The sequence below is a fragment of the Halichoerus grypus genome, chromosome 5 (assembly GCF_964656455.1).
Source record: "Halichoerus grypus chromosome 5, mHalGry1.hap1.1, whole genome shotgun sequence".
Taxonomy (NCBI): Eukaryota; Metazoa; Chordata; class Mammalia; order Carnivora; family Phocidae; genus Halichoerus; species Halichoerus grypus.
Genome location: NC_135716.1, coordinates 19,408,673 through 19,432,440, shown reverse-complemented (window position 1 = coordinate 19,432,440; position 23,768 = coordinate 19,408,673). Strand labels below are relative to the sequence as shown.

The window sequence follows — 23,768 nt, the reverse complement described above, 5'->3', positions numbered from 1 at the left end:
AGCAGTGAATCCTTAGAAGTCCAGCGGAAGCCACAGGATTTGCCCCCCAAATATTAAATGGGATTAGGCACATCTATTCTGAAAACCATATAAAGCAAATGCATAGTTGACACATTGTGTTTCTTTTCTCCAGGGCTTTCCTGGAAAGGATGGATCCTCTGGCCCTCCAGGACCACCAGGGCCAATTGTAAGTATTTCCACAAACTACTAGGATTTAAAGCATTTCATTTCTTTTGAGAAATTTTCTTTTGCTCAACTTTTCACCTGGGCAGCCATTTTTGCTCTAGGGTAACAACTCACTCTTTGGTGCAATGTTCTCCCTACTATATCCATGTGGCTTGATCATTCTATCAGAGCCACTTTGCCCATACGATCCCCTGCATTGATCTAGTTTTTATTGAACATAGGTAAGGCTTGAGTTTGAAAGAACTGCACCTGACTGATAACATGACTACTAAAAAATGTCTCCCCTCCTTTTTTGGTAGTTGGGAACAGGAATGAGCAACGGATCCTGAAGTCTTGGTGTTGAGAGGGAGGGAAGCTATCACTGTGTGTGTTTGTTACTCCTTCTTGAGAGCTGGCTGTCTTCGATGAGAATGTATGAGTACTCACGTTTGCTCCATTTTCCTGTCTCTCTATTTAGGGCATTCCCGGAAACCCTGGAGTCCCAGGGATCACAGGAAGCATGGGACCTCAAGGAGCCCTGGGGCCACCTGTGAGTATTACAGCAGTAGCCAGTCATCTTTCGCTTAATTGTGTGTTTAAATTTACCAGCATCTCTGTTGAACAAAAATGTTTATTCCTTACTGGACTCTGTGGCATCCATAAAGGAAACCAGAGAAACTCCTGGGGGAAAGATTGAGATCAGGCTGTACGTATATCATGGCTAGAGACAAATGACCCCAATAGGGAATAATCAGCTATGATTCTGTTTACATATTATATTTCCATTGTTTGTTATTCTGTATTCATCTAAGTAAATCCAATGTCATCTTTACAGGGATTGGGCATAAAAGCTATGTGTTAATTAGGCCTGTCTCCTGGGTAAAAAAAAAAAAATACGAAGTTGAGAAATTCAAGGATAAGTAAGGATGGGAATAGATTTTTCTTTCTAAGTTCTACAAGAAAAACAGGATTTCCCATCAAACACACACTCACATGTAAGCAAATAAATTTAAGTGAAAGCCAGTGAATGAAACTAATTATCTCCCATTTTTGTGCTTCTCATCTCTTTGGGTGTTCAAGTGTGATCAATGGGAGGGGTAGAGATAGGATGGGGGAGAAAGAAATGAGCACATCTGGGTTGGTTTCTTCATCTGTAAGTTAAGGTGGTTGCATTAAATGGCCTCCAAAGACAACATCTGTTGTCTTCTGTTACTTTCAAGTTGTTTCTTCTAGGTGTAGGTATTAGTCAGCATTCTGACATTACCTGTGATATACTGAGCCTGTATCCACACACTAAAGTAACTGAGATGTGTAAGTGTATGTATGACTGCAAACAGGTGAAGAATTTGTGGAAGAATGCAATCTGAAGCGTGAGGGTAGGAGAGGTTAATGATGAAATTTCTATGGCTGCCATAACACATTCCTACAGTCTCGGTGGCTCAAAACTACACAAACGTATTAACTTACAGTTCTGCAGGTCAGAAGTCTGACACAGTCTCACTGGGTTAAAATCAAGGTTTGGCATTTCCTTTCTGGAGCTTCTAGGAGAGAATCTATTTCCTTGTCTTCTCTAGCATCCAAAGACTTCCCACATTCCTTGGCTCATGGCCCACTTCCATCTTCAAAGCCAGCAGTGTTTCATCTCTCTGACCATTCTTCAATAATCACATTTCCCTCTGAGCCCAGTCCAGAAAGGTTCTTTGCTTTAAGGACCTTTATGATTGTATCTGGGCCACTGGGTAATCCTCGATAGTGTCCCTAGATAACCTCGAGATGCTTGACTAAGTCACATTTGCAAAGTCCCTTTTGCCACATAAGGTAATATACTCACAGGTTCTGGGGATGAGGGCATGGACACTCTGGGGGTGTGTTTTTTCTGCCTACCACAATGAACAAAACATAACAGAAACATCGGTTCACATTTGGAAAGACCCCTCTCTCCCTCTCGCCACCCAGAGAGCCATATTACTTTTTATTCTCAAAACTCATTTCAATAAAATTTCATCTCAGAGTCCTTTCCCAAGATAGGAACATAAAAAATGCCTCCAGATTTTAGCCAGCATGTCCCTATTTGCACACCCGAATGAATGCTCTCCTCAGCAGTCACTTTACAAAGCGGTATACTCATTCCAAAAACAATGGCCTTGTTCAAAATAGTTTTATATCTCCTCTTTTTAAATCCAGCTAATAATGGGTCACAGAAAAAGATTCTATTGCTTTATCTTCACACGTCTTTTTTTTAATCCACAATGATATTACTGAGAATGGTCATGCACATGGAAACGTACTCTACACTCACACATGTGATCATATGCAAACACGCACGCACATACACACACACACTCACTCCTGTCTCTACCATTCTTTTACTGCAAACTTCTCTATGCATTTGGCCCAAGGCTATTTCTCACCAGAAAAGTGATTTGAAAACATCATCTCTCCTACCAGTCTTTGGTCAACTTCCCAAAATGTGCTCCTGGGAGCAAGAGTTCCAGAATATTTCAGCAGGGCTCCAAGAGCAGTGGGGGTGGGGTGGGGAGGGGGCTGGTTAAAGCAGTGTCAGAGACCATGCATACACAACCTGTTTCTCAGAAAGCCATGAGAGATTTTAGGACATCAAAAGTTCTGAGGCCTCCTGAAGTGAAATGAGAAAAAACAAAAGCTGCTTTAATATGATCTAATGTATGTGTGCCTGAGCCGCCCTTTCCATTCCTTGCACTCTTGTTGCTGACACCTCCTAGAACTAATTTCCCTTACCCCAAGCTGGGTTGATCCTGAGCCACGAGGAATGGAATGGGAAAGAAGAGCTGGCTGGGAGGTCTTAGGGGGAGAAAATGGGGTGCACGAGGGGTGCAGAACACATTAGGTAAGTAGAACCCCACCCTGCTCATCCACCTGGCGGGTTGTAGCTCTCGAATAGACTCTAAATATGGGGCACACCGAAATGCCAATAAACTTTGTCCCAGAAATAAAGCCCTTGTTAATAGTATTATCTTCAATTATTGTAAATCAACGGGAAAGGGCCCCTTGCTGGTGGCATGAGGGGCCCCGTGGCACTGGCATTTTAATCAGAGACAGGAGCCATGTAGTGTATAGGCACCGGGTGGGGTTGCCCCAGTTGTAGGCTTTGGGGATCCTCTCAAAAGCCATCTGTTCTCCAAACTGTCCAGCCCAGACTTCCGAGCGCTCTGGGACGTGAGCAGCCAGAGGCCTGCTGGCCGCCAGTCTGGCGTGACCAGTAAGGCAGGCTCGGCGTCCTGGTGTTAGGGCCTTGACTGATTTCCCGTGGATGTCTGTCTAGGAAGGCAGGAGGGAAAGAGACCAAGAAAGACAGACTGCCCCACTGAAGATAGCAACATGCCTCCTAGGGCGGTGCCGGGAACGTGCGCTTTCCTGCGCTCTGCCCAGGGTGCGGCGTGTGTTGGTGCCCCTGCTGCCGTCCTAATTCCTACCTGGGGTTTAAGTCCGGCCGACAGGCAGGGCCTCGCCTGCAGCGCAGCAGGTGGTGCTGACGCACATGTAAGAAGCGGCCATGCAGCACGGGTAGATGGGTCCGTTCCAGCATTTAGAGAGCACCGCATTAGAAGTCAGGATGCCTGCGTTCTAGATGTGGCCCTGCCATGACCTTACCTAGCTGTGCAGCCACATCCCTCCAGCAATTTACCTAGGCCCTCAGGACGTCAGTTTCCCAATTCATTCATTTAAAACGATGTACTGGGTAGCCACAATATGGACCAGATACATGGGGGAGAGGGGTTCCTAGGGGTACAAAAGGTGACCAAGATATTTTTCCACATCCATGGCAAATCTAGAGAGAATAATGTTTTTTCTATAAGTAGGGATAATAAAAGGCAGAAAGTGAGAAATGCCTTAAGGGAAAGACAACGAAGTTGCCATGAAAGCCCCATTGAGAGACAGAGAGACAAAGAGGGAGAGACCGAAAGATGCAGAGGAGAGACAGAGGGGGGGATACCACCTGAGTTGATGGGGTGGGGAGAATAGCACCTGAACGAGGCAGCATTTCACTTAGATCTTGAAATGTGGGTGTGATTTCCACCCACAAAGACAGGAAGATGGCATTGATGGGGATTGCAGTAAGACATAAAGCAAACTCAAGGCACCCCATCTTTTATACATTTTAGTATTTTTCAACTCTTTCTCTTACTTCATGGCCACTGTCACAGTTTTATTCTGACCCCTCTTCGATTCTCAGAGTTTATCACAGGAAGCCCTAAGTGGCCCCCTTGCTCTTGCCCTGGTCTTGTCCATTCCCCAGCTGCTGAGTGATCCTTCCTGTATATCTTTGATGTGTCATTCCCTGGCTTGAATCTCCTCACTGGATCCCTATAACCAGGGGATGGGTCCCAAATATTCAACCAAGTATACATGGCCCTTCATGATGGTCCCTTCCTTTACCTTCCAGCTGACCTCCTACCATCTCTTCGTTTGGAGTTGAGTCACCTAAAATTATGTAGAGCTCCCCCAACACATGCCATACCGTTTCACACTTGTTTAGCCTTCGGGACATCCTTCCATTTGTCTGAGCTGTTTTCTCCTCCTTTCTCCAGCTGGTGAGATTCTGGCTAGTCTCTCTTTAAAACTGTGCACTTCATGTGTGAGGCCCCCCTCACCCCCTCAGGCTGAGACCACATCCAGCCCTCCACTGAAACGATCCATTCCTCAAGGGCAGAAATGTCATCATACTCGTACTCATAAGTTTTTGTTCCTAGATTCCAGCTCTGTTTCATAGAGGGCTCTTATAGGTCTTTGTTAAAAGAAAGAAAGAATGAAGTTATGTTTGCATTCCAGTTAGGCTGATGTGCAGGGGAGTACTAGAAGATTATTCTTAGGAGATTATTTCTCCATGGTCTAACATGGGAGACCATTAGAGCCGAGCTAGGATGTTTTGATTTATGTTAACAGGTATCTTTAATATGTGGGACTTGGACCACGATGAGATCATTCCTCTTCCCTCAGCATTAAAATTCTGTGAATCTATGAATGTAGCTACTGTAGTTTCTTTTCTTTACGTTTCAAGGGTTCCTAAAATTATAGGAAAATGTGCCATTTTTCTTGCCTACATCGACAGGGAATATGTGTTTTCCCTCAAAGCATACTTTGGTGGAGTTATGGACCTTCCTTTGCTCAGGAATTTTTATTTTGTTTTTGTTTTACTTTGCAAAAATCAAAGGAAAGATGTCAGAGACGTTGGAATAAAAAATAACTTCTTGCTGTACAGATATTCTACTAAATGGATCTTTCACTGAGACTGCCTGGCTGTGTCCTGTAGCTACTTAATAACCAGCATCATGAGGCCGAGTTTGAGGAATTTCAGGTTGGATTAAACACATCCATTCTTATGTACTAGAAGGGGCTGATGCTGTGTGTTTTTCCTTATCACTTGGGTTCACCCTCTAATTTCTTTTTCTAAGTTTCAAGGAAGCCAATTTAACAAATGATAGCTAGCAATGGAGATGTCAAATAGTGTATTGGTTCAGAAATAAAAATATTTGAGACCAAATGCTTTTAAGAAATGACTCAGGTTAACACCGAGTTCTGAGTTGCTAGGGTTAGATTGGAGGGACTCATGATTGCTTTTTTATTATTGTTTAGCTAGGAAACAGAGTTGAAGATATTGGCTGGCAGAATTGTTGAATAGTGTTCTCATTCACTTTGCTAGAAGCACACTTTGTTGGGGAGATCACGGGCTCTGGAGCCCAGCTGATTGGGTTCCGGTCCCAGAGTTCCCATTTTCTCACTGTGTGATCATGGGCGAGTTATTTAACCTCTTTGTGAATCAGTTTTCTTATGTATAAAGTGGAAATAACATCTCCTAGGGTTGTTAGAAAGAATGAATTAGATTATTTTATAGGAGTCTTTAAATAATAAGAATTAAATAATGAATTAATCTGATAAGGCTGTGACAGAGTTAAATGGGTTAATACACTAAGAGCAATGCTTGGAACGTGGTAAAAGCACTTCAGTGTTAAACTGCTTGTATTTACCAATAGCTTCTGAATATATTAATAACGTAGAATATTTACTTATTTTTGTTTGCTGATTTTTGGGTTTTGTTTTGCATCCAATGCTTGAAAAGCTGGCTCCACTAAAGGTTGATTTCATGATAACATAAGTAGCTCTTTTCTCCAGTTAGACCTACAAGGGGACATTACTGCATTTTTAGGGATTTGGCCACTTGTGGAGCCTAAGACATGAGGAGGATGACACCAGTACATCTATATCTCAAAAGAATTGCGAGGGAAGAATGCCTTGTAAATCTTACTTTTGCAAACAGTTTTTATAAAGGAGATTGGATACTTTTTAACAGAATCAACTCTTGGATACTTTTTAACGGAATCAACTCTTGGATACTTTTTAACGGAATCAACTCTTTTTACTTGCAGTAAAATTCAGCCATTCATTCATTCATTCATTCACTCACTCATTCGGTTAACATATCTTTGAGCACTTGCTCTGGCCCAAGCACAGTCCTGGGAACTGGGGAACAGGAGTTTGTGAGCTAGACACAGACTGACTATGGAACTTACACGCTGAGAGTGGTTGTAGTGAGGATATGCTTTCTTTGTAGAGTTGTTGATTCTCCCCTGGCAAGTCCAGCTTTGTATTTTTCATAAATTCTGTTCCATGTGTTACCCCGTTCCAAATAATGACATTATGAGATGCTAACACATTATCCTTGTAAGGAACGCCGGAGACCATTTAACTTAATGGCCTGATCTTACAAAGAAGCTCAGAGAGTTTAAGTGGCTTACAGATCCTATCTCATCTGTTTTTCCCCAAAATATTAGTATGAAAAATTTCAAACAAAATTCAAAGAATTTAGAGTGAACACCTATATACCCAGCACTAAAGTTGTACTATTCTGTGTATGAGTTTGTGTATATTTTTCAATAACGTTCTCTTGGGTGTTGTTGATTATTGATCTCATTTGTAATCTTGAAAAATTATCTTATGGCAAACTAAAAGGTGGATTTATTCTTCTAGTTGAAGTCAGCTAATATTTTTCTTCTCACTTTATTGACAGAACAAAAGGAAGCTCAAGGTCTGAGGAAGTAGACAACAATCCTAGATTTATAATGACTATTTCAATTTAATATTGGACTTAGTTGAATGTCTGAGTCACTCTGTTATGCGGGAAACAGGCTAGGTGGTTTTAGAAATAGAAAGTAACATAAGTTATGCTTTCCAGTTTTAGAGATCTTACCATCTACACAGAGAGAAGAGAAATCCACGAGTTGACTTGTAGCTAAGTACATTGGACAATAATAAAAAATGCAGTGTCATATAACTGATATTGGAACTAAGTACTGCATTAGAATATTTCTTCTGTTGATATCTAATTTATAAGATTTATGTTTATAAATACTTTAATATTTTTCTCACATTTCAAATGTTTTCATACACTGAGTAGATCAGGTCTGTGGGGATGCGAAAGTGTAATTTTGAGGAGTAGAAGTTAGGGAGGTTGGAACTAGATAACAAAAGACTTTGAATTGAAGAACCAACTTTGTCACATGGGTCTAAGAATCGCTGAGTGGTTCTGAATAGAGGAAGAGCTGCTGTCACTCAGTACTCACTGAACCCTCTAAGTTGTATGCTGGTAGTATCTGAGGAAGGACCCGTGGTTATGTGGGGGATGAACTAGAAGCAGGGGGGGTCTTTAGTTAGGGAAGTCCATTAGAAGGAAGTTTCAAATGCCCTGGTGTAAGACAGTGAGGGTAGCACCTGGGTCATGGAACAGAAGGCTATGAGAGATTGCAATGCAAGAAAATGTGTGTGTGTTGAATAGACACATGAGATGCAAGGGAAGGGAGGAGAAAAGACAACCAGTGGTGGGCTCAAGCTGCTTGTACCTTCTTCTCTTCCTTTCTCAACTCTGTCTTCAGTGACAGCACATTTGTAGCTTGAAATCAACCATGGTAGATAGATTTATGCCTCCAGTAGCAGCAAACTCTGCAAGTCCGGGCATCTTATTTTTCCAGAAAGCCAATTTACCTGCACACCAATGGTGTGAAACCAGAAGTTTGAATTTAGGTGACTGTTAATGGAATAGAGATTCTGGAGAAGATATTTGGTTGGGACTTGTTGAGTTTATTGTAACAACGGGGAACCGTCTGACAATGTGGGTAAATTCCATCTGTAAAGGCTATTTGCTATCCTTTTGGTAGAGACATAAAAATGTTGTTCAGTGGATCTATTACATTGCTTCAGAGTTGAAACAAAAAGATGAAATGCTCTGAAGACACATGTTTTGCTTATTAGTATAATTTCATTACAGAAACACTTGAAATCTCCATTATTTTTTCAGTAAAAATTTTTACGGTAATAATACAGTTTCTTACGGCTCAAAGAGTAGCTAAGCCACACAACAAAATAATAATTCAGCTGAGAATTCGCGTTAATATGAGTTCCTGTTATCAGGGAGAATCGGGGAGAAGAACTGTGTGCTGTGATGCAGACAGAAAGCAGAGTTATGGGAATCTACAAATCTCATCTCTTACCTGAACCCTTAGGATGGAAGATCGTTTACTTCCTTTGAGAGATAGTCTTTTAAAAATGGAAACAATTTAGCTATTCAGCAGAGGCTTGTAAAATAAATCCTGAAGCATCAGTAGAGTATAATTCACGGAGCGGTGCTTAGGGTGGAAAGATATAAATGACCGATTCGGTGATATGACGTCACAAAGCAGTATTGCTGCATGATCTCAATTTCGTGTGAAAAAATACTGTCTACGTATTAAAAGGCTGGGGGAGTAAAATGTTTAAAAGTGTTACTTCTGTTTGCTGTTTGTTTATTCCTGTTGTGTATCGATTTTTGCTGCAGAATCGCTAGAGCTAGGAAAACCATCTTAATAAAATAAGAAAACATGCACTCTCATTATGGCCAGCTGAAGGCAGTGTTACAAGGAACTTGACAATTTAAATTTTTTACAGGGTATCCCTGGAGCCAAGGGAGAGCGCGGAGAAAGGGTGAGTATCCTCTGGCTCTGTTCACCAGGCACAGCTTGCTGCACACCTTTCATTGCATAAGGCTGAGACTGGATGACCATCGACTATCGTGACTGTTACTGCCATGACTGTTCATTGCTCTTATTCCGTTCCCTCTCTCCTCCCTCTCCTCAACCCACTGGACTGTGGGCATGTTGTCAGGTGGAAAAACACCCCGTGGGCTAGAAGTCAGGAGAGCTGGTTTCTAGTTGCCTCTCTGCTACCATTCAGCTGGATGACCTCGGGCCCCTTTCTTTAAGGATAAAATGGAGAGAATCAAACTCCGCTAACTCCAAAGTGGATCTGATGACAAAATTATATAATGGATGTAAAAAGGCTTCAGAAAAATAAAAACTCTATGCAAATGCCAAGTAGTAGAAAGGGGCTTGTGTTTTCTCTGATGGGCGGACATTGGCAGCCAACGGCAGACGCAGGGTCAAGGAACTGGCTGGGGAACTTCAATCAGTTTATTTCCAGGACCTTCTCTCTCTTTTGAGAAATTATGCAGCTGCTCATATAATTGTGCTGTCGCCTGTAGTAGAAACAACCGTGACTTTGGGCTCATCCAGTCACCTCTGTGAACCCTTGGGCAACGTGTTTAACTCTGTTCATTTATCAAATGGGTTTAACATTTTTCCTTGGAGTTTGTGCTAATATGAAATAAGCCACTGCCTGAGAAAGTGTTATCGTTTATAAGCTCTAAAGAGCCATAAATGAGGTATTCAATATATATGGGTTTGTGTCAAAACTATGAAATTCTTTTAGAATCTGGGACTAGAAATACTTGATTTGTCATTTAATGAAGGTTCCCAGGAACCTTGCGCCATGAATGTCAAATTGCTTCCTCCTTCTCTGCACCGTGGGGGCCAATCCTATCTGGTGTGGGAGCCAACGAGGTGGGAGCAGGGGGTTGAGTCAGATCTGCATGCGGAAGTCTGGCCACGGGGCTGGGCTTGTGGCCGAGACTCAGAGGATGCTTTCTTCTCACGCAGGGGGACCTGCAGTCTCAAGCCATGGTGCGGGCGGTGGCACGTCAGGTGTGCGAACAGCTCATCCAGAGTAAGTGCATTACGGTTCCAATGTCGTTCTCTGTTCCTTGTCCCAATGGGGATCTGCCTTGCCCAGAAGTTAGTGGCTCGGGAAAACACCGCGAAAACTTTGTCTTGGTGCAGATAGGTAAGCTTTACAGATGGTCATAACTATCCCCGGTAAGAGGTCATTACAGATCACCCTCGAGTCCTGTATCCATGTCACAGACACCGGCTGCCTCTGTGGCATCTGTCCAAGAGCCTTCCTTTGGCCCACATAGATATAACTTAGCTGCCCAGATCAGATCTTTTATTCTTTCCTTGTCTTCAAATGGATAGATTTTTTTTTCTCAAGTACTCAGCACTTGAAAGTTGTCAGACTAAGGAATCAGAAGCTGCTTTCAAAAAGATGATCCATAGTGTTGATTTCTATCAACTCACTAGATTTAAATCAATACCTGCTTTTTTTTATCCTTTTCTTTTGGTTAGCCCAAGGTCCTTGGCTTCATTCTTCTTTTCTGTAAATTTAAATTCAATTAGCTAATACATAGTACATCATTACTTTCAGATGTAGTGTCCCATGTCTTCATTTTAAACTTGAACTTTCCAGCAACACGGTATTCCAGTTACTTGTTTGTGTTCATTCACTTGCGTACCCACCCATTTTGCGTTTCACCCAGGCCCACTGACATTTTGTCTCAGTAATCTAACCAGAGGGTTACTAGTATGGGCCCTTTGCCAATAATTTGCTCAATTCCAGAAAGATCTAAGGCCAGGTAGAGATGAAATAGTCAAACCCAGCCATCCCTGGCCTAGCTCTGTAGTCAAGTCTCCTACTCTGGTAGCACACCACTCCACCTTCATTACCTGAGTGGCTGTCTTAGCTTTGGAAGGTTACGTTTTTTTAACCCAGGAATGTCTGGGAGTCCCATAAGTGTCCAAGAAGGTGTAATGGCTGGTTCCTAAATCCCATCTGTAGTAGATAAACCCAGATCTCATCTTTGGGAAGGCATCAAGTGAAGGTGCACATCAGCTTGGGAGAGTTTTCATTAAGACATTAATTGTGCAAACCATGTACAAAGCTGTCATCGTCAGACATAACAGTAATGCTCCCTATATTTTAACTTTATTTCATTTATATTATATTGCCCAAATTAAATGTGTGTATCTGAGAGAATTGACCAGTTTTAAATGAAACTATTTAAGTTTATTGCCAAAGCAAGATCTTTAAAAACACAATAAATTATAAAAGTTAAATTGAACATTATAAAAGCTAAATTGAACATTGAACGATAAATTATAAAAGCTAAATTGAACATTGAATACGTCTAAAGCTAACCTGTACCTTGGATTATTTTGTAGGTTTCTCATTTCAAGTATACAGTGTAAATGAGCAAGGAATTATTTTAAGGAAGCCTAGGGGTTAAATCCAGGTAGGACTCACTGACCACAGTATGTGGGAGATTTCACAATAGTTGCTGTCATATTCCACTGTAGAATAAAAATCTTATATAAATATATGATCATTTTAAGACATGCCCTAAAAATTGAGAGTTCAAAATTGCATCTTTCCCCTTTGGGAATTCTCAGATTCTTGTGAATGACTTCGAGGAAATGGAAGACAGCAGGGAGTGATGCAAGGAAGCTGAAAGAAGCCTGTAGAATAGGGAGGCCCTGTCTGTGGATGCAGCTGGGAGAGAAGAAATAGAAAAGATTGCACACAACTTTATGAGCAAGACCCAACCCGCCCAGGGGCTGTTGCTGGCACCTCAGCCACCTTCCCACGTGCTACTTCAGGTTCCTCTGGGCTCCTTATTCCATTGCTTAGGTTTCTCCTCAGAACTTGATTCATCAGTTAGCATATAATTCCTCACATGCTCAGTTATCCGGATTTTAGTCCAGAGCTGATCAGAAGAATTACTCTAGGAAAGGTGACGTGGGAAACTGTGAGACCAAAGTGATGATAGCCAGAGACATGATAAAGGAAGAACCTGGAAAAGCAGATGTGGAAATGTCGACCCCACTCGGACAATCGTGGACATGCCTACAGATGGCCTCCGAGTCATCAGTTGCGGTCATGGTCCTATGCTTAAGAAGGCATTGAATATATTTTAGAAATAATCCCTCTAGAATGGTTACTATTCTTTATTTAGATCTGTATGTTAGAAAAGGGATAGGTTTTCATCTAGAAAATTCACTCATGTGGGAACATCTTATCTTCTGATGTTGCCAGAAAACCAAGGTGTTACGATATCAAGCACTTTACCAATGTATACTTCTTATTATTAAAATACGTTCTTCCAGGCATAACTGAGTTAAGGGATTATAGGAGGGAGAGCCAGATTTAAAACAAAATAAATAAAGCTAGTGGGAGTATCTGCAGCTGGGACCCAAGTAAAGGTTCCTGCAAAAAGGCTTGGCAACGAAGAGTCAGATTGAAACAAAACACTTGTCTGGGGGTTTGTGAGCAAGAGGGTGGAGCAGGCTTTGTGGGTTGGAAAAAAGACAAATAAGTTGGGGAGAGGGGTGTTGCTAGAGAAAAGGGGCAGCTGGGTGAGGGTTTAGGGGTCAGATAAATGTTGGGGGCAAAAACCAAATTTATGACTTCTGCCCATGATGTTTACTGAGGTGCTGATGTGAGCTGTGGAATTCCAAACACTTGAGATGCACCTTGAATACGGTCCAGCTGTTAATATCATCCAAAGTAAAATGTCATCATTTTTAAGTTGGAAATCAACATATTTCAGAGAGTGTGCTTTTCCTCTTGTGGTTGTCGAACGGAATGGTTCGGAGCCTTGACCGATAATACCGCTGGTCTTCCCTTTCTGCGTGTGACAGTTCACTGAAGGATGTCTCTGCCCTTTGTGTCTCAGGTCACATGGCCAGGTACACGGCCATCCTCAACCAGATTCCCAGCCAGTCCTCATCAGTCCGGACCGTCCAGGGGCCTCCTGGGGAGCCTGGCAGACCAGGGTCACCTGGAAACCCTGGTGAACAAGGACCCCCAGGGACCCCAGGCTTCCCAGGAAATGCAGGCATGCCAGGGGCCCCGGGAGAACGAGGTAAGCTGAGCCACCTCTCCCATTGGAACACCACTGAGGTGTGTGCAGTGAAGCATGGTGTAAACAGTGGTGCTTATACAATGATGATGTCCAAAATAATGAATGTTCATTACCACCACCCCATCTCTTTTCCAGCTTATTTATTTTTCCCCAAGATTCCCCAGTGAGTAAGTTGAGTAATCTACAAAGTATTTCATCAAGAGCCATATCTACTCGTATGAAAAAGGAGGATCAGGACCCCCAACTCACCTCTCAGAGGCTTTTGAGCTAATGAGAGGAAGGTGTCCCCTCTAGATGGAGGAATTAAGAACAGGTGCCCTTTCCACGTGGAAGAATTAGAAAATGATGCCCTCCTCTGGACAGATGTGGCATCACACATATGTCATGGTAAGCTGAGAGCTCACTTCCGAGGTCAGATGCTTTTTTTATGCAGTGCCCACAGTGGGCAACAGTTGGTGGCAGCCCTCAGGTGAGTCATGGGTCCTATCGACAAATGATTTACATATGCCTATGTAGACCATGCCAGCTATAAACTTCAAGTGAAAATACTGGTTGTGGTTCATCTTCCTATAATATAAGGCAGCATTTTATTTATTAGTTTCACGGGCCAATGTTTTGTCTTTTCTACCAAAGTTTCTTGAAAACAGAAATCCCACTTAGCCTTTTCTGTTTTCCCCTACAGGTCTTAGCAGTGTTGTATAATACAATAATAAGACTTTGATTGAATTTCATTCAGTTCTATAATTGACCTAGATCTCCCCCTCTAGATTAAAGAGATGTGGGAAATTAGGGTTACATATGAACCACAAAGAAAGTGATGGGAAATAAGACAACTGATTAAAAGTATTTTCTAAGACACCATGTTCTAGAATGTAGATCTGGGGAAAAGCTGTTACCTATTTGCCATGTGAATCCTGTTACTTTTGTGAGCCGGGTAGGATATGTTCCTTTTATCACATTGGAGATGTGACATGCAGATTCCAAAGTTAGTACTTCATGTTTATTCTTGATCTGTACCAACAGGGCTTTCTGCCTCTGTGCTTTCATATGCCTTGTTCCCCGCTTTGGAAATGTCCTTTGCTTTCCCTATCTTAGGTGTGTTCTTACTCTTAGTGCAAGGCTCAGCTGCACTTCTGTTTCAGGAATGACATTTTCATTGATTGCCCCAGACCACACAGTGGCTCCATCCCCAGGACCCCGGATGCATTGTCTTTCCCATGCATTTTAGCACTCATCAGGGGGAGGTGAACAGCTCGATTGCCAAGAGCAGCATCAGTTCTGAACCGCATTGCACATGATAGGTCCTCCCTCAGTAGTTGTTGCTCTCTTAGCACCCCAGCCCTGGTTTTCCTTTCTGAAGGTTTTTCCCATGCCAGGACATGAAATCAGCTGATGTAGAGAAAGGCATGTTTCCCTCACAGCACTCAGAAGATCTGGCCGCCGGGCATCCTCCGACGGTGTTGGTGATGGATCACCTGTGACACGGGGGGCACAGGGCCAGTGCCTGAGTCACTCTCAGCAAGTCACAAGTTGTGTTTGTTTTTTTTGGAAGTCCTATTCTTGTTCTTGCCAGACTGAGTCTTCCCTGCTCCTCAAGAGGAATTGAATGCTTCGACCATAGGAAAATCTTCCAGGAGTTCTCAAACAATGGCCCAGACAGCCTTTGAAATATGATTTTCCATGATATAATTTTCTGACCTACATATGTCGATATACATGTATATTGACATGAGTGTAGTAGACAAAGCAAAATCCTGTCCTGCAAATACATGGAGAGTGACAGTGTGACAGAAAGTGAGACATGCCCTCTGAACATGAGGGAAAGTGATTTTTAGATGATCGCCAATGCATGGTCATGGTTTTGCATTTAAGGTCAGGGTTTATAGGTCAAGGCTCAAGGGACTTTTCATTCCTAGCAAAGTATTTCAATCCTGTTGCAGTTGGGATTTGTTGCTGCAAGGAAGACAATGATTTTTTGTTTGTTTGTTTGATCTTGTGGTCCAAATACCCAGGAAGTATTGAGAGAGAGAAATATCTACATTTCCACTAAATCAAACAATAGAATTTTAAAACTGAAGACACTTCAGCCATCTTTTCTCCTCACCCTCATTTTGTGTAAAAGAGAGCATATGAAGATAATGAGGCCCAAACAGTCTTGAAATCAGCCAATGTTAGGACTAGAAATAAAAACCAGAGGTTGTGGGGTTGTTGTTGCTATATAAAATATGATTATCATGATGCTCTCTATATAATATAACTTTGAAAGGACACTACATTGTAGTAAGTAAAAATAAGTATTATTACTCAAGAGTGTATTTAGACAAATGCTAAACTACAAAAGCAAGGCAAAAAGAAATATGGCGTTGAGTACTCTGGCCTAGCATTTAAGTGAACCTCACTTTCTTGGGGTTTTCTATGTGTCTCACATGAGTCTTCCTAAAGGAAATTCACCACTCCATTGACTTGGCGAATTTTTCATAGGAAGTGCTCCATCTGGTTTCCCTATTATAATTTTTCAAAAATTTTTACAGTAAGCTCTCTGCCCCACAGGGCTTGAACTCAACCCTGAGATCGAGGGTTGCGTGCTCCACTGACTGAGCCAGCCAGGCGCCCCTAATTTTTCAAGTTTTTTGAACTCTTTTACAGAGGATGTACAGTAAGAAATACATTTTGCATCACGATGTAGTATGCAAGTCCATGTGTATGCATGCAAACTTGTATGACTGAGGCAAAAAGAAATACTACTGATCCTTACTATGGTTTCCTGTTTTCCTCCATTAAAAGGGCTGAGGGGCAACCTTGTATTTTCTGACCTCAGTTCAAAATGCACTGTTGATTAACCCAGTCATTATCATTGAACTAGCAAAGAATATGCATTTTTGGAGAACAGAAAAGGAATTACAAATACTCCCCCCCATATCAGCAGTGTGAAATAGAGACTGTTCTCGACTTTCCTTATCACCCAACAGAAGACTGTATTTTGCCTCCATCTGATTAGCTACCTCCTTTTCATTAGTCCTTTGTCTCCTTTAACTTAAACAAAGTATTGTTCATAAGTTTGTGGGGAATCGTCGTTTAGCTGTGTTTTCACATGGATCGCAATATATACAGAATCCTTAGAAGTTAAGGATTTGAAGGACTCCTGCAGCTCACATTGTTCATCTAAGGCTTGAACTCCAACTTGGACTTGTCTGATTATTAGCACCCAGGAGTAAAGAGGTTCCATCTGTGTAGCATAAGCAAGATGTTCTGTAGCCCAATTTCTCACCTGCTTTTTCTTCTTGTCACTTATACTCCATGGCTCACATACAGCAAAGAAAAGCTGTTTTTCCTTGCCTGTCCCCATTAAATACTGCACTGTCTTCAGAAATGACTCTATATCCTGGCTTCCAAAGTTCACAAAAGCTCTAAAGTTTCTCTTTTCTTCCCTGACCTGAAACAACTGAGTCCTGACTTTTCTGACTTGAACACACTCTCCAGTCACAACCTTGTGTGATTCTAACTAGACCCCAGAAGACAGCTCTGTTTCTAATTCTGATCTTTGTGTAATCGTTCCTGGATGACTAATCTCCTATTTTCTTATTCCATTTATTGAAATGTTCATATTCCTCACTGGTATCTTAAACCATATATTAACCCAGTCAAAAATAAGTTGGCTGGTCTATAGTTGGCCAAATTGAGTTCCTTTATTTACTTGAAAAGAACTGGGACAGTTTCCTGATTTCAGTCTTTATGCAATTCCTTCAGTTTCCATCATTCTCCAAAAAATATTGGATCACAGGAGCCATCCAACTGAAGATTTTCATGTTCAGATTGTACATCCATAAAGCTGGAATTATAGCTAATTTATTTTGGACAATAAGTCAGTAAATATTTATTGAATGCAGGGTTCATGTAAGGCTTTTGAGTTGACAGTGTGTGAGATAATACTATTTATTTATGGCTTTCACTTATTAGGCACTAAATGTATCTGCCAATATTGTGTTCAGTCCTATATGCACACTCCCTCATTTGGATAAAATAGAAGACATGGTTTGGATAAGGAAGGAATGCGAAACATTACTGAATGTGCAAGTTGGGAGAGTAAACGTGAAATGAGTTGTGTAGAAAGTAAATGCTGTCAGAATTTAGAGGAAGACATCACTGTGCGCTTTGAAAAGAAGGGTTCCAGCATTTATTAAGCGACTAGTGTTGTTAAGCTACTATTAGTTGCTTGGCACATTATTAACGCTCATAAAAATCTTGCAAGGTCAGTATTAGCTCCATTTTTTTAAAAAAGATTTTATTATTTATTTATTTGAGAGAGAGAGAGAGCGTGCATGAGCACAGGGGGAGGGGCAGAGGGAGAGAGAATCTCAAGCAGACTCCCCGATGAGTGCAGAGCCCGATGTGGGGCTCCATCCCAGGACCCCAAGATCATAACCTGAGCTGAAACCAAAAGTCAGATGCTCAACCGACTGAGCCACCCAGATTACCCTAGCTCCATTTTTAAGTTAGGAAACTGAGGCTCAGCTAGTTTGTCAGTTGTCCAAGGTCACCCCGCTGGACCATAGGGGACCAGAATTCAAGTCCACATCTGCATGATTCCAGAATATCTGTGCTTGCTCCACTCTGTCCTCTTGCCACCTTGGAATTCATGGTGTAGTGGGGGACTCCCATGGGAGAGGCCAGAACCATGCAGGGTCTGGTGGACCCCCGTTTCGTTATGGCCTCTACTAACCACAATTCACGGCTCAGTTCACACAAACAAGTCAACAGCTGAACTGACCAGAATGGCACAGTGGGTCATAGTTGTACTATTCGCAAGCTCCCTGCACACTGTGTTCTGTTTTTGGAGAGCCTTGGGACATCCTTGACCTGGCAAATGACCAACTTTGAGGTGATTTGTTGGATAAATATGAATGTGATAAAAATATTTTCCATGATTATACATTTTGACACTTGAAAGTTTTTCTAGTATTTTAGCATGTGCCCAGGCTATAGAAGAGTCCAAGTAGGGGAATTACCTGGAGGGAAGCTGGCCGTGGATCTGGCAACCTGGGGTACACCTATAGAATTAGTGTAACATCTAACCCTAGGAGAAATAGAAACCTAGAACAAGGCAATTCAGTCTTGTTTTACTTGTGATATTTTAGAAGAGAAACCGATTTCACTTCCCTACTTGTGATGCTGCTTACCTGAGTAGCAGGACGGGATGTCGTTTGGGGCATCAGTCACATATGAGTCAGGATCTGAGCTTGGCCACTTACTAGCTGTGTGATCTTGGCTGCTTAATCGTACATCTTAATCTTTCTGTATCTTCATTCACTTACCTAACCAGCACTTACTGAGCATCTACCACACATCAGGCACACTGTTGGGTGTTAATGACATAGTAGTAAACAGGGCATACATTTCCTACCTTTCCTGTCCCTAGCATGGACACAGATATTAAACAGACTAACAAAAACTACACGAATAGTTTCATTTAGTTACATTAGTTGTGTCATGAAAAAAATCCATGATGCTATGCAAATGTAGAAGAGGGGGCTCTGACTTACTCTGGCATGTCAGTGATGGTTTAGCTGAGACCTGAAAGCTTAGGACTTTGGCATATCAATAAGAGAGTCAGAGGAGAGCATTCTAGGCAGAGACAGCAATAACATGTGCAAAGATCCTGAGGTGGGAAAGGGCTTGAAACTCTAAAGCCATGATTCTCAATAGTAGTCAACATATTGTCTCCTTTTCAACAAATAATTTACATCTCTTTTACTGTTCAAAAATGAAATTCATAGACAATACATATAACCTGCCTTCACACATAATTAAAAAAACTAGACTGCCATCTAGTGTAATGTAAAGAAGTAAAACTAAAGTAATTTCTCGTTAAACTGTTTATTCCAATATGCATATTCTCAGCATGACTACACTGGAAGCATAATGAAGTCAAAATGTGTTTATATTAAATAATTACTGAGAATGCAACAGCTACAAGTTAGCTGAGCTTTATCAATAACATGTCTTTCTGCATTTGTGTCTATTGTGTTCACAGTGAAGATCATAAGAGCAAATACGTCATCAGCATTATGCAAATAACTGTAAATTATCTTCTACTTTTTCAGACACCTGTTCCTTGATTAACAGATCTCTTGGTTTTCCATTTTATTTCTTTTTCCTACTGGGCCTCTCTCCAGAGAGGTCTTATTACTGACTAGACATCTCCTCCCACCCATCGGCAGTGGTGATGTCTTTACCCATGCTAGTGACTGGAGAAAGTTAAGTGGAAATGACTGGGAGGTATCATTCTAAAGATTTCCCCATTGGAACGCATTGGTTTCTATAAATGTCATTAGTACTTTATACCTACTCTGTGGGATCAAATATTTGGGATGCAGTATTACCATTGAGGATTAAAAAAATAACAGTGTTAGAATGTCATCTTTAATCACAAGAAAATTTCATGTTTTTGTTTAAGAGCTTGATGCAAGGGCAGTTTCCCCACTCTGTTTGTCACCCAGATTAATTTTTTATTGTTCTTTGAGGATATAATCCCTGAACGACTTTTTGAAGTTGGAAAATTATTCCCCTTGAGGTTTCCCTGCCACAGAAGACAAAATTTCTAAGGAGTGAATGTAAAGAAAGACAAGATTTAAGGATCAATTCTTATATCAGTCCTAAGGTTCTGTGGTTAATTTGAAAAAGATGGACTTTGTTCCCGAAAATGAGAAAGGGGGGTTGTGAGAAGGATGAGAAGATGCAACACAACCCACCCCCCCCAAAGCAAACACAGGTAGAAAAGGAGTCAGCCACACTCTGGTGGCTGGAAGTCAGTGACAACCCCCTTCAGAGACACAGAAATGGCAGTTGGAGCCGAGAAGAGCTGCATACACCCGAAAGCTAAATCTGAGTCCCTACAGCTCATGCCCCCCACCTGGGAATCAACAAGCCTGAGGAGGCTGGGTCTCAGGACGATTCGAAGCTGGGAGAGAGAAGTAGGGTTCTTGCATTCGCTATTTCTGTGGTTGAAAAGAGCTGTTGGCAGTGAAGATACATTTGGCTGAAAACTTCGGTCACGAATGCAGAATAATAGCGTAGCAGTTGCCAACCAGGAATGCCTTGATGCTAAGCATCTGTGGAACTTCTTAATGTCCTCTTTATCCTGGTTTATTCCTGGAAAAGTTATCTTTATGGGACAGATCAACTTGATTAAAGATAGAGGGTTGGCAGGGCTCCTGTAATAATTGGCTGTTTGATGCTTAAATATTTACAAGTCTTCCCTGTGATGTTGTATTATCTTTGATATTCGGTTGCACAAGGCATAGTCTTTTCATTGCTGTTAAAAATCTGCTGACGTGTATGTTTCTTTCCTCATCCCCTTCCTCCCATCTCCTGAGAGATGAACTCCAGAGAAATGAAGGTAGCTTTCTCTTCTCTCACCCAAGAGCTATGTTGTAAAGTCCAGTTTGAATGTGCTTTGGAACAAGACTTTTCTCTAAAGGTCTGATGTATTGCTTTTTCATAATGTATAGTAACCTGAACGCATTGAAAAGGAATGCTTTTTCTTTTTCTTCACTGTATCATCTTTTATTTTGTAAGGGTTTTTTTTCCCCTTCTATTACAAACTGACTCTTTACATTCAACATGGCTGCAGAGAGAAGCTCTATGTGTTAATGATTTATTACTATATAACAAGTTACCCTAAAACTTAGCAACTTAAAACAACAAAACATACATGATCGTGGTTTTTCTGGGTCAGGGATTCAGAAGTGGTCTAGCTGGGTGCTTCTGACTCTGGGTCTTCCACGAGGTTGAGTCAAGATGTCAGCAAGGGCTACAGTCCATTTTGTCTTCTTTTTTTTTTTTGCCATGAAAGCTAATATAATTGTTTCTGTAGCTTAAAATATTTTGAAACCCTTAATTGGAGGGTCTGTGTAGTAGATCTGATCAGATTCTTGTGTTGGATTTCAGTCTCTGTCTGGGGTAACGGGGATTGTGCTGGAAATACCACTCAAGGTTAATGCCATCTCAGCATGATATCTTTGTATGGTCCCGGTTCCTATTTTCCACTTCACTTCAAGTATGTACGTTTTGCTCTAGCCAAACTGAACTGCTCTGTGCTCTCAGTATTAGTCAGCTTTTGCTGCATAACAAACCACAAACATCTCAGTAGGATACAATGATAAATATTATTTTTTTCACCACATATCTGTGGAAAACAGGGGCAGTTCTGCTCTGCTGGGGCCCTGGCTGGGAGGGCTAATAGTTTCCTAGAGTATGTAATCCTCATAACAGGGGCAGAAACGAAACAGGGCAACCCAACCACCCAATCCTATTTCAAGCCTCTGTTTGAGTTATTGCCTCTAACATCTCATGGGTCAAAGCAGGTCACATGGCCATGGCCACACCCAACCCCAAGAGGTAAGGAAGAACACGGCCCAAAGCAAGAGAATGGGTGTGTCAGTGTTTCTCAGAGCGATGAGGAAGTGAGACCACTCATTCAGTTTACCACATTCTTCATACGTGTGTTTCCCTTTCCTATTGCCCTCAGTGCCGATTCCCGTTGTGTGCCTTTCTTGTACCTGTTCATGGATTTTCACCTGGTCTTCCCACTCTCTAGAACCTTCTTTCTTCCTCTGTCTCATTCATACTCCAACTTCAAAACTCATCTCAAGAGTCACCTCTGCCAGACCACTCGTTCCTCCCTGTGGTTTGTTTGGCTCGTGTGTTGGTTGTTTCTGCCCTACTCTACTCCAGCTGAACTAGATTGAGTAAACTCTCCTGGAGCACATGTGTCCACCCCAGCAGTTTCTCATTATACTGTCATGGTTGGTGTGCTTGTTTGTCTTCCCACTGGACTGTGAGTTACTTGAATGGGGCTGTGCCTTTCATCTCTACATCCCCCCGCCCCACCGAGAAGCCTGAACAAGAATTGGATCCATGAATAGATGGCTACCTCACTAGTGTGTGAAACGGATCATTTAGCACCCAGGTAGAATATACTTTCTTGAATTGCTTTAATGATTTCACTTCCGTTAATCCTGTCTCACCAGGAAGGCTGCATATTCCCCAAACACCAAACTTAATGTCGATTTTCCTTTTATTTTCCATAATACCTGAAGTGCAATAGTCATTTCGTGAATCATAAGTGATTTATGGTGTTGATTACTACTTGGCTAGTTTTTTTGGCTGCCATTTGTCCTTCACACTAGAGCCATGAAAAAAAACAGAAGTCTGCCGTGTGGCTATAGGACATCAATCCTAAGACATCCTGTTAATAGCCAGTTACTGCCAACTTGACAATGTCAGCATTTTCTTCAAGTCATTATTGTGTAAATTTAGCCAGGAAAACAGGGTGAGATTTTTAAATAGGAAGGATTTTTCAACTGGGTAGGAAATACATAAATAGAAAATACATTGGACATTTCAGTGCCCAGATTTTAGTGTGTCTAATTTAGATGTCTGTGATCAAAAGATCAACTGACCTCCTGCTTATTATGCCTGTGTGTGTGTGTGTGTTTACTGTATCTATATGTAAATATTGATAGAGAGAGGCAGAGAACTACTTTCTTTTGACTGTAGGAATGTACTTAGTCATTTTCTAAATTTCTGGCCTTGAACATAAACAAGTAAAATGGAAATATAACATGTAATAATTTAGATGAAAACTAAAGCTGTTTATATTAGCTATGGTAAACTATTTTCAGTGACTTTTTTAACATGGCTTTTAAAGTGGTAAATACTTTATATATATAAATAATATATATAAATAAATATATATAAATATATCAAAATGCATTTGTATAGCTGAGCGAAAACATACATAGAAAAGATATATTCATTAACTTTTTTCATTTTCACTGTTTCTAGGTTTAACTAGATATAAGATGTATTCATCTTAATAGTGGATTCTTCATGATTGTTATGAAGCGCTGTTGGCCTTAATGAATTTTTTTTTTTTTAAAGATTTTATTTATTTATTTGACAGAGAGAGAGATAGCGAGAGCAGGAACACAAGCAGGGGGAGTGGGAGAGGGAGAAGCAGGCTTCCTGCCTAACAGAGAGCCCGATGCGTGACTCGATCCCAGGACCCCGGGATCATGACCTGAGCCGAAGGCAGACGCTTAACGACTGAGCCACCCAGGCGCCCATGAATTTTTTTAATAGATTTTATTTATTTATGTGACAGAGGGAGACACAGCGAGAGGGAACACAAGCAGGGGGAGTGGGAGAGGGAGAAGCAGGCTTCCTGCTGAGCAGGGAGCCCGATGTGGGGCTCGATCCCAGGACCCTGGGACCATGACCTGAGCCGAAGGCAGACGCTTAACGACTGAGCCACCCAGGCGCTCCCGCATTTTGTTTTAAACTCTGCAGACACGGGCCTCATCCCAAAGCCCTGACACAGCTCTCTTCTTTTCCAAGAGTCGAGAGCATCATATCACTTTTCATTTCTGCAAGGAATGAAAACTAGACCAAGCTCTAATTTAAATATCATCAACTGGTTGAATATTCATGCCAAATCTGAAAT

The 23,768-nt window shown here is 41.6% G+C and overlaps 1 protein-coding gene across 4 annotated transcripts in view; it reads left to right on the top strand.

The window, feature by feature from the left end:
- The window catches only part of COL14A1 (collagen type XIV alpha 1 chain), a 210,344-nt gene that overhangs the window by 175,077 nt on the left and 11,499 nt on the right, over positions 1–23,768 (top strand). For all 4 annotated transcript variants that reach the window (XM_078072060.1, XM_078072058.1, XM_078072057.1 and 1 more), the window contains 5 exons: positions 134–187; positions 644–715; positions 9,121–9,156; positions 10,167–10,233; positions 13,076–13,264. In XM_078072060.1, the coding sequence (XP_077928186.1) occupies positions 134–187; positions 644–715; positions 9,121–9,156; positions 10,167–10,233; positions 13,076–13,264 (418 nt within the window). The remainder of the gene's footprint in view (positions 1–133; positions 188–643; positions 716–9,120; positions 9,157–10,166; positions 10,234–13,075; positions 13,265–23,768) is intronic.